Below are 12,041 nucleotides of genomic sequence, written 5' to 3' on the forward strand. Positions count from 1 at the left end.
GCAGCTGCTGCCATGGCACTCTCTGGGAGAGCAGCTACAGCTCAGCAATGGTAATGGTCACGCAGGCAGATTTCTCTTTCCTGCCTGATCCTTTGGGACAGTGCTGGCAGCCACAAGTGACCCAGGGGACATGGGGGACAGAGGTGAACCACTAGGGCCAGGAGGTAGGTAGGGACCCTGAGAGCCAGGGGGGAGCCCCAGGGATGGGGGTGGAAGACACTGGGATGCCCTGAGTGGCAGGAGGCAAGTCCTGGTGGGGGGAGATGCAGGGAGGGGAGGGGAGGGGAGGGGTGGGAATTCTTACCTTTCAGTCCTCTATGCCCCTGCTTGTCAGGGGCAAGTTGCATTTGACTTCCTAAGAGAACTGATGGCAGGTTCCCCTGGGAGCCTGAGTGGGAAAGGTGTCCAGGAGAGATGGTTGTATTTTAAAGAAACTTTAGTGAGGGTGCACAAACAAACCATCCCAATGTGCAGGAAGAATAGCAAATATGGCAGGCGAGCAACTTGGCTTAGCAGAAAACTCTTTGATGAGCTAGCTTAAACAGAAAAAGGAAGTTTACAGGAAGTGGGAGCTTTGACTGATGACTGGAGAGGAATATAAGAATATTGCTCAGGCAAGCAGGGATGAAATCAGGAAGGCCAAAGCTCAGTTGGAGTTGCAGCTAGCAAGGGATGCCAAGAGTAACAAGAAGAGTTTCTACAAGTATGTTAGCAACAAGAGGGAGGTCAGGGAAAGTGAGTTCCTTACTGAACAGGGGAGGCAACCTAGTGACAGATGATGTGGAAAAGGCTGAAGTGCTCAATGCCTTTTTTTTACCTTGGTCTTCACAGGCAAGGTCAGCTCCCAGACTACTGCACCAGGCAGGACAGTTTGGGGAGAAGGTGAGCAGCCCTCAGTGCTGAAAGAACAGGTTAGAGACTATTTTAAAAAGGTGGACGTGTACAAGTCCATGGGGCCGGGTGCAATGCATCCAAGGGTGCTGAGGAAGTTGACTGACATGATTGCAGAGCCACTGGCCATTATCTTTGAAAACTCATGGGGGAGGTCCCAGATAATTGAAAAGGGGTAAATATAGTATTCATCTTTAAGAAAGGGAAGAAGGAGGATCCAGACCAGTAAGCCTCACCTCAATCCCTAGAAAAATCATGGAGCAGGTCCTCAAAAAATCAATTTCTAAGCATTTGGAGGAGAAGAAAGTGATCAGGAACAATCAGCATAGATTCACCAAGGGCAACTCATGCCTAACCAGCCTGATTGCCTTTTTTTATGAGTAACTGGCTCTGTGAATGCAGGGAAAGCAGTGTGATATACCTTGACTTTAGCAAGGCTTTTGATACCATTTCCCACAGCTTTCTTGCAAGCAAGCTGAGCAGGTATGGGTTGGATGAATGGAGTGTAAGGTGGATAGAAAGCTGGCTGGCTCAACGGGCAGCAGTCAGTGGCTCAGTGTCTAGTTGACAGTCGGTATCAAGCTGGTATTGGTTCTGGAGCCAGTTTTGTTCAATATCTTTATTAACGATCTGGGAAATGGGGTGTATTGCACCCTCAGCAGGTTCATGGATTTGGGGGGGGGGGGGTAGTAGATATGCTGGTGGGTAGGGCTAGGATTCAGAGTGACTTAGACAAATTGGAGGATTGGGCCAAAAGAAATCTCCTGAGGTTCAACAAAGACAGTTGCAAAGTCCTGTACTTAGGACAGAACAATACTATGCAGCGCTACAGGCTTGCGACTAACTGGCTAAGCAGCAGCTCAGCAAAAAAAAAAGGACTTGGGTTACAGTGAACAATAAGATAGATATTAATCAGCAGTGTGCCTTTATTGTCAAGAAGGCTAACATCTTATTGCCCTGTATTAGTAGGAGCATTGCCAGAAGATCAAGGGAAGTAATTATTCCCCTCTATTTGGCACTGGTGAGGCCGCATCTGGAGTACTGTGTCCAGTTTTGCCCCCCGATAGAAAGGATGTGGATAAATGGAGAGAGTACAGTGGAGGGCAAAGAAAATGGTTTGGGGGCTGGAGTTCATAACTTATGAGAAGAGGCTGAGAGAACTGGGCTTATTTAGTCTGCAGAAGAAAAGACTAAGTGGGGATTTGATAGCAGCTTTTAACTACCTGAAGGGTTATTCCAAAGAGGATGGATCTAGGTTGTTCTCATTGGGTAAAACATGGAACAATGTCTTAAGTTGCAGCAAGGGAGATTTAGATTGGATATTAGGAACAACTTTTTCACTAAGAGGGTAGTGAAACACTGGAACACAGGTTACCTAGAGAGGTGGTGGACTGTCCATTCTTGGAGTTTCTTAAGACCCGGCTCAACAGCCCTGGCTAGAATGATTTAGTGGAGGATGGTCCTGCTTTGAGCAGAGGGTTGGATTAGATGACCTTCTGAGGTCCCTTCCAACCCTAATTTTCTATGATTCTAGGTCTAGAACAGTCAGAGAACATGTGACTTCTGTAAAATCAAGCTAACACTGATTACCACTTTGAGGAGCCTAGGCGTGATGTGTAACAAGGCCCTTTCAGTACTAAATGCTGTCATATACCAGTGGTCTGGAAATTCAGATGCTTAATACATTTTGCAACAAAACAAGTGCAGCGTGGTCTTAGCTGTTAATTTTCCTCTCCGCTTCTAAACAAAACATCCTTTCTATCCTCAGATATTATATTTAGGCTTGGCAGAACTCATAGAATCATAGAGAATTAGGGTTGGAAGGGACCTTAGGAGGTCATCTAGTCCAGCCCCCTGCTCTAAGTAGGACCATCCCCAGCTACATCATCCCAGTCAAAGCTTTGTCTAGCTGGGTCTTGAAAACCTCCGAGGATGGAGCTTCCACCACCTCTCTGAGTAACCTGTTCCAGTGTTTTACTACCCTCCTAGTGAGAAAATTCTTCCTAATATATAACCCAGACTTTCCTTACTGCAACTTGAGACCATTGCCCCTTGTTCTGTTATCTGCCGCCACTGAGAACAGTCTAACTCCATCCTCTTTCAACACCCCGCTTCAGGTAGTTGAAGGCTGCTATTAAATCCCCTCTCAGTCTTCCCTTCTCTAGACTAAATAAGCCCAGTTCCTTCAGTTTTTCCTCAAGTCATGTGCTCCAGACCCCCAATCATTTCCATTGCTCTCAGCTGGACTCTCTCCAATTTGTCCACATCCTTCTGTAGTGGGGGCCCCAAAAGTGGACACCTAACGTACTCCAGATGTGATGTCATCAGTGCTGAATAGAGGGGAATAATCACTTGAGCTCCTGGCAGCACACCTACCGATGCAGCCCAGTATGCCTGTTAGCTTTCTTGGCAGCAAGGGCACATTACTGGTTCATAGCCAGCTTATTGTGCACTGTAACCCCTTGGTCCTCTTCTGCAGAGCTGCTGCCCAGCCAGTCCAACCCCCAGCTTGTACTAGTACATGGGATTGTGCAGCACTTTGCACTTGTCTTTGTTGAACCTCATGAGATTTCTTTTGACCCAATCCTCCAGTTTGTCTAGGTCCATTTTTATGGACCTGACAAAAAATCAATTTTTATTTTTTTAATACTTTTGACAGATGATATCAATATTTATTTTTAATTTATTTGATTTTGATTTTTATCAATTTAAATATTCAGGATTGCATGAAATTAGAGGTGTGGGGAACAGATAATTTATTAATGACAGTATACTATTATAGTGAGGTTTAACTGTCTGATGTAACAAACATTAACTGCTGTAGGACTGTCCCCAGCTGAGTGGCAGAGCTGCCATCAGTCCTGGCTCCACTCACCAGAGCTCCCTTGTTTGCTTTGTTACTTCTTCTTCCTTTGTCCCCAGGCCCCTGAGATTTCTGGAAATTGCAGTCCAAACTACAGTCAGCATGGTTTTGCAGGACTGCTCTTCCTGTCATCACAGATTCCATCAGCCACCATTTTTCTTGCGTCCTCTTTCTATAAACGTAGATCATTAACAATGGATTTTTTTTGTCAGTCTGTGAGCATGAAGTAAAATTAACATCTATCAACATTTACTGATAAAGATCGAATCCTGCCAAACCTAATTGTATTATAGATGTTTATATAAAAATGCACCCTGTGTCATACATAAAAATGCCCGAAACTTGCTCACCTTCTAATTATAGGTATGAATTCAAATTGTGTATTTCAGTGAACTATGGAAATTATGGGCTGGTGAAATAAACAGTTCAAGTATTTTTTCCAAGATACTGTTTTAAATGTTTATTACATTGCATTGACCAAAACATGCATCTGTTTCCAAATCAAAATCATTCTGATATCAACTCTGTCATTTCAGTGCTCTGAAAAATATTGATGCCATTGCATCTATTGGTGCATCAGGTTTAACTGACATGAAGAAACTAGCTAAATGGGCAGCAGAAGCAAAGCTTGATCCAAATGACCCAAGCAATGCAGCTTTGATGCAGCTGATTATGGTAAGATGACTTTAAACCATTGTCAGGAAATCTGTGATTAGCGAAGTTGTTCAGGACTTTTTAGGAAATAATCCAAAGAATGTTAAATTCTACAATTAATTAATTTCCAGCTATGTTTCTTATATTTAGGGATCTGGGTTTTCCATTTCCCACAGGAAAATGGAGTAAAACATGGGTTTCCCCCCTTACTGGAGTAAAATGTGGATTTCTCATTTTAGCGGAGAAACCCATGCATTTTGCAGTTTTGCAGTGAGCCCTTTGCAGCCTGGCAGAGTTCCAGCCTGCAAGGGACTGGGAGATTCATAGATTGTAAAGCTGGAAGGGAACTTGGAAGATCATAGGTCGGGCCCTCTGCACCAAGCAGGAAAGACAACTGGGGTCAGGTGACCCCAGCAAGGGGACTGTCCAGTCTCCTGTTGAAGATTTCCAGGGTAGGCGATTGTACCACCTCTGGAGGGATCTTATTCCACAGTCTAGACACCCTAGTTGTGAAGTAGTTTTTCCTAATGTTGAGCCTGAAATGGTTTTCCAGGAGTTTCTGACCATTACTCCTAGTTTTCCCCACGGGTGCCCTGGTGAACAGTTGTTCACCAAGCCCTTGATGTATACCTGTAATGTAGCAGTAAACTGCTACCAAGTCCCCTCTCAGCCGCCTTTTTTTTAGGCTGAAGAGTCCCAGATCCCTCAGCCTTTCCTCTTATGGCTGGCCGTGCAAGTCTCTGATCATATGGGTAGCCCTTCTCTGGACTCTCTCAAGCTTTACCACGTCCTTGTGAAAGTGTGATGCCCAGAACTGGATGCAGTACTCCAGCTGTGGTTTTACCAGTGCTTAGTAGAGTGGGAGAATCACTTCTTTGGTTTTGCTGGAAATGCATGGATTGATGCCAAGGTATTGTTAGCCCTCCTGGCTACAGTGTTGCACTGTTGGCTCTCATGTTCATACTGTGGTCTATTATTACCTCCAGGTCCCTATCATTCATAGTGTTGGTCAGGTTGGCGTAGTGCTGGAGGAGGGCGGTCAGGCAGGGGGGTGCCATATGTATGTACATGCACATGTCCGCCAAGCAGCCTGCAGAGCAGCTCCTGCAGGGAAGTGGGGTGGGGGAGGGGGATTGAGGCCCTTGTAGAGAGGGAGGGAGGGAGGGAGTTGGGGTAAGGCTGGAGCTGGAGCTGCTACCCCGCCGGGTGTTGCATGGGGTTTGGAGCCCAGGGCTGTAATGCTAGGCCACAGTGCCCCAGCAGAGAGTGGGATGGGGCCACAGGTGTCTCATATGGGGGTGGGGAGTGGGGCCAGCTCCCCGCTGCTGCGCATACTACCAGTGGGGACCCATGCCCCCCCCAGACTGTGTGCAGGCCAGGTTGCCCTTCCCTGGAGCCTCTGCAGCCCAATGGGTGCAACCCAGTGTTGCAAAGAACAGCTGGGTCACGCAGGAAAGCTGCTAGCTGCTGCTAGCTCTGCACTGCCCTGGCGAGGTGTCCCCTGTGCACAGCCCAGTGCTGCACAGGAGATCCATCGCCAGGGCAGCGCAGAGCTTGCAGAAGCAAGCAACTTTCCTTCATGGCCCCGCTGTTCTTTGCAGCACCGGGTTGCACCCACTGGGCTATGGAGTCCCCAGGGAAAGGCAACAGGGTGGGAACTCAAGCCTGCAGCACGCACCCACCCCCATCCTACACACAAATCTGGGGGCGCGGGTTTCCTCTGCCCCCCAGAGGAGTGCACACAGTAGTGGGGAACCATCCCCCTGCCTGGGCACTGCAGCAGAGGGGAGCTGGGCTCTGTTCTCCTGCAGCAGCTGCTACCTCCTGCCGCGGGCAGGGGACTGCGGACCCAGGCACCTGGCCCTGGCAGCTGGAGGCCCCCTCCGGCAGGGCTGGGGGAGCATGGAGTTGTGGGTGGGGGGCAAGTGTCACGATCAAGGCTGCGAGGGCATGTGGGGGGGGGGAGTGAGGGGTACCAGCAGGGCCAGGGGGCTGTGTTGGGGGGCAGAGCTTTAATTTTTTAATCATGGTCTTGGGCAGTTTTATTAGAGAATTTGCAATTTTATTTATTTATTTATTTTTTAATCAGGGAATTTGTGATTATTTATCAGGGAAAACCAGGATCCCTGCGTTATTTTTTAATGTAACACTGGGTATTTCTAATTTGCTGCTTTAGCATCAGCCATTTATATTCATGGATTTTAAATCCTTAAAATGAAAAAAAAATCCAAACGAGAATTCTTTCTGTACCCTAAACATTAAAATTCTATGTAACTTTAATTTGTATGGCCCTTTCTTCATAAATGTTTAATGTAATTATGCTGGATATGCTCCTAATGAAGTCATTGGTACTTTTTATGTTGACTTCAAAAGAAACCGAATTGAGCCCTGTGTGACCATAACAACATGTTGTAGTGTTTGTATATAGGTATGAGATCATCAGCCTCCTAATTGGAACCAGAGGGGAAGAAGTTTTTTGGTTCTTTTCAGATTGATTGTATTTTCCCATCTTTGCTGTTGCATTGTTTAGCTGTGACTAATAAGTTTGTTGTATGTCATCTTTCTCATTCATTTAGAAACTTCTCTGTCAATGTACTTTTTAAAAAAAAACTGCACAAAAATAACAGGTCCTAGATTCCATCTTATTTGAAAGAAACCAGCACCTCTCTAGAGCACTCAGTTAGGTACCTAGGCCAGAAAGGTACCTAAGTATAAAGTTTGTAGACCTCAAGCCTGTCAGGTTGACTTTATATCATCTGGACAAATTGCTGAGGCAAATCAAGCCCTTTAACCTGGATACCTTGTTACTGGGCCTTCTTCCTTTCAGTAGTGGATTTCTCACAGTTCTTCAAATTTATGACGTATGGCTAGTTTAGGCTTATAGTGTTATTTTGTTCACTGGTTCCTGTTAGGCAACATGTTTGCCCTTCATGTCGTCGTTGGTCTGGAAGGAGAGGGCCACCCAAGTTAATACTTCAAGTTCCCTTTCTTTGCCTATAGGTACAAGTTAGAGGTTATCTCACTGTTTTTAGTCCTCAGTGCAACCTTCTATCATTGTATAGATACTTCTATATCAAATTGTCTGTTTTATGCACTCAGTTCTTCTCTACTCCATTTTCCTGTGTTTCTGAGTACTTTAGTTTTTCTGCATAGAGGAATTATTTTTCCTTTGGGCAGTAAGATTTGCTGGACTGGTGGTTTCTCCATAACATTAATCATTAATTTAGTAAGAAATTTATCTTCAAGTAACCAAAGTGGAAGTCATATTTTTGAAAATCTCATGACATAATTTGAGAGTCTAAGATTGATTTTCAAAAGTGCAGTCCAGTAACATGTAGACATGTGACAGTGAACACTGGATTCTTATAGTTGTTGTAAAATAAGTCCTGTAATTTTTACTGCATTTTATTTAATTGAATATATGTCACCATTAAATTAACAATTTTTAAAATAATCAGATTTACATAATCGCAGTGTTAACATTCATTAAAATGCTCATTTTTATCTTCCATGCCTTGTTAACATAGCACTTTGTGCTTAAACTATTATTGGAATTCAAGTTCTCACTGAAACTAAAACACTGAAAAGTATTTGTAAAAAATGATATAAGCATGAATTGAATATCAGGCACCTGCTTTTGCACTGGTACTCCTATTTCACATGTATGCATATTTCATCATTGGTGGTTATGTGTCCAGTATACCTAGACATATTTTGGTCATCAGTGCTTCACTGAAAACAGCAATCAAGAGAAGAAACCATCAATTTTTGCATTATCTGTTTTTCAGGGACATCCGCATGATGGAATAGGATCACACTTAGACATCTAGTAGGTGCAATAAGATGGGTTTTTTTAAATTATTCATAGGTAAACTCAGGTATAGAAATACGAATTTTTGTAGAAATTCCATTCTTTCTTGTTAAGAAGTTCAGTTTTGTCATTTGACTCTCTGGCAAAGTACATCAGTAATGCCAGTATAACAATTTGGAATGATCTGTTCTGGATGCTAATATGCCATATTTACTCAAATATAAGTTGAACCTGAATTTAAGATGACCCTCCCAATAATTAAATTCCATATACAGGTTTCCCTCAATTTATGCAAATTCGATTTATGGGCTGTTCTCCGGGAACGCATGCACAGCATAAATCGAAGGAAACCTGTAAGGGAAATGTGTAAATTTATTATAGTCTTCCAGGTATATAATCTGTTTATTTGAGCGTTGTCTTAAATTTGTCACTGCCCTCTCCACCCTGCTATAGCAAGGAAAACAAGGGGGGGGGGTCCAGGTGGTTCCCTTGCCCTGTGCCCTACCTTATTACTTCCCCTTGTAGCCATTCTGCACTCCCCCCCCCACAACTGGCACCCCCCCATCCCTAGCTCCCTACAGCCTCTGCCCTTCCTCTCCCACACTCCCCACAGTCTCTGCCTCTTTCCTTCCCATCCCCGCCTTACTGTCAGATGCTGCTCAGACTCTATTCTCTCCTGGAGTGCAGCCTGTGCAAGTCCAGCCCCTGCTGGCCATGTAGCAGTAGTGGTGCTACTGATTGAACGGGCAGGGGACAGAGTTTCCATGTACTCCATGCCCTGGAGGGAATCCAGTCTGAGCCAGAGCCCAGTTGAGCCTGAGTAAGGCGGGGAAAGGGGTGGAGAGAGCAGAAGCTACAGAGGGGAATTAGAGGAAGGAGCAGGTGGCTGCTGTGCGTCTGACTGGCCCTAACTTGGACTCAGGGCCAGAGTCAGAGCTATAGCAGCTGCCTGCCTGCCTTCCCATTTTATATGCAAATCTAATATGAGAGGCTTCCCTCCATGCTGACTGGGAACAAAACCTTGTCTTAGATTTGAGTAAATACAGTAATAATCGTGACAGAAGTCACAAGGATTCAAAAAAATGCCCGTCTTGGTTATACAAGGTGCTTGCTGCGTCTCAAAGAAGGGCATGTGAACAACAAATCTGCCAGGTGCTTCCAAAAAGACTCACTGAAGACAAGAATTTCACCTTACGTTGTTCTCCAGTGAACATTTCTTGTCTTTGGATTCTGACCTAGTCTTGGCTGGGGCAGCATATTCTGTGGCTTGATCTACTCTACAACATTTTGCTGGCATATGTAGGTTAGCTACAGGGTGTGAAAAAATCATGCCCTCTAGCCAACTTCTGCCAGTAAATCCACCCTCTCACTGTATCTGGATGCAAAACTGGTAAAGGGCTAGAAAAGCAAAGCAAAAATTAAATAGTTATTTAAAACAATGAACCCTATGCTTCACTGGGGAGCAGGTTATTATCATGGTCACTGGGAGAAAGACATTTACAATCTGGCACTTAAACCTGAAGTCATTGCAGGACTGAGTTTTAACATGTGCATAACTTTATTCATGTCAGTTGTTTCAGTCAATTGTAGGTGCTGGGCTCTTTGAAAAGTAACTTCAGTGGGACTGCTCACATCAATAAGGCTATGCACAGGAGTTTGTCATGCAGAAATTGGGCCAACATTAGTATACTATACCATAGTTTTTCTTTAAATATTGCTGTAAGATTCGTTTCTGGGAGAAGTTGCTGCTGCCTTTTGTGCTCTTTCATATTACATTTAAATTGTGAAGGAATTAAAGTTGACTATCTTCTTTCCCAGCTAGGAATTATCAAAAATCTTTTTCTCAAATATAAAGTGTTTTAGTTGCATTCATGCTAGGCTTGGTTACAGTGAGACTCTTGACAGTATATCAGATTAATCGAATTACGCAGTTCCTTAAAAATGGTATTGTGAATTTTTTTCTTTCTAAATTGAACTTTTCATATTTGCCTGTTTTGTTTAGGTTGCCACTAGTGGAGATACTTATGTTCCTGATTTCTTCAGACTGGAGCAGTTGCAGCAAGAATTTAATTTTGTTTCAGATGAGGAACTTAATAGGTCAAAACGATTTCGACTTCTGCAGCTCAGAAACAGAGAGGTGGCAGAGTTCCGAAACTACAAGCAGGTGCCTTTAAATGACAGAGAAATCAATGAAAAAATCTTCCAGGTAGAAAATCGACATTATCTATATTAAGGTCTCTGGTAAAATGTTTCTTTCTTGCATAGGTTTAACATTAGTAATATTTTATTTAAATCAGTTCCTCATTATTTTAAAGGCCAAGGTGGCATCAAAAAGGTTACAAGACCATAAGCTAGAAAGGAATTTTACTTTTAATATACCCTATATAATTGCATACCATATGCACCATTGCCACAAAAAATCAGCTCTCCAAAAGTGGGATGCTTGTCTTAAGTGGGGAAGCTGATTTTCTGCACTGGAGCACTGAATCAGGCCTCCAGACTGACCCCATGTTCAAGATCCAGCTTGTGGACTGGTCCTGCACCACTCATCTAGGCCATGGGGCCAAATAGGTTGAGCACCATTCCATTAGATTCCTCATGGAAGGCATGTGCATCACCAAAATGATAGACAGAAATCTCTCTGTTGTAGTTTCACAATATAGGTGAGCCAGTATTTTTTTCCACTTCAGGTGGAACTTCATTTTACACTAACAAGTCAAAGTTCAGCTCTATGAATAGAAGCAGTGAAGGAATTCTTCAAACTATTTGTGGTAATTTAGACTACATGATTTCCAGCTATCTTAAAGGGATTCTTTTATTACTGGAAGTTGTGCAACTAAATGTAAAATTTCCACTGAAGCTTTAAAAATTTCACTGCTTACATCCAAATCAGTTTGTTCTGATCTATTATGTTTTTATTAATTCAACATTTATTATTTTCTTATGTGAAATGATAAACTAGAAGGGATATCAGATAACAAACTTTGTATATGCTCCTAGGATTATGAAAGAAGGCTGCGTGAGAGGGATATAATTGACAGCAAGGATCACCTAGATGCACACAGAGCCTTTGTTGCCAAATATCTCCAAAAGGTGAGAAATGCAAAAATTGTGAATCCTTCAATTTTTCTAGACTTACTAGTTCAATAAGTTACTGCTGTATTTTACCTCTATATCATTTTGAAAGCTACAAATTATACATAAGTCATGTTCAACATTGAAAGTAGCTTTATGTAAAGAGGCATAACAGTTTATAAATTGACAAAAGGAAGCTTTAGAAGAAATCCAAGCAGACTTTTAAAAAAAAGCTAAAAGTGATAAATAGACTTGAAAGAGAACAGAGTAGGTTTCTAGTCCAACTCTCTGCTCAAGACAGGACCATCTCTGTCTAAACCATCCTAGACAAACATCTTCAAACTGTATTTAAAAACTTGCAGCAATGGAAATCTGCAATCTAGGTGATGTATTCCACAGTTTAACCACCTTCATTGTTAAGAAGCTCTTTCTAAACTCTAGCTGCTGTGTCACTTCTTGGCATTCTCATCCAGTCACCCGTGGGCAAAGAGAACAGTTCTTGCCATCATCTTAATAACAACTGTTTTTTGATAACAGTCTCCAAATACAAAAAAAACAGTACAGATAGGTTCAGCCCCTTTTATGACCTAATTCACTAGACCGCACTAGATCCCGCAGTATATGGGACTGCCAAAACGGTATAGAAACCCTCTAAATGCTGCACATGACAGCTTTGCTCCAGAAGGGTGTTGTGAATGGGACACAAGTGCCATCCCTGAATGAAGGAATCAAAAGAGAAATAGGGCT

General features: G+C 43.2%; 1 protein-coding gene across 1 annotated transcript in view; it reads left to right on the plus strand.

Annotated features, from left to right (window-relative positions):
• Positions 1 to 12,041, plus strand: part of LOC102374206 (coiled-coil and C2 domain-containing protein 2A-like) — a 62,701-nt gene that overhangs the window by 10,130 nt on the left and 40,530 nt on the right. Inside the window, 3 exon segments of the mRNA XM_025195097.1 lie at positions 4,291 to 4,429; positions 10,222 to 10,425; positions 11,220 to 11,312. Coding sequence (XP_025050882.1) covers positions 4,291 to 4,429; positions 10,222 to 10,425; positions 11,220 to 11,312 — 436 coding nt within the window.

The sequence above is a fragment of the Alligator sinensis genome, unplaced genomic scaffold, assembly GCF_000455745.1.
Source record: "Alligator sinensis unplaced genomic scaffold, ASM45574v1 scaffold1696_1, whole genome shotgun sequence".
NCBI classification, from domain to species: domain Eukaryota; kingdom Metazoa; phylum Chordata; order Crocodylia; family Alligatoridae; genus Alligator; species Alligator sinensis.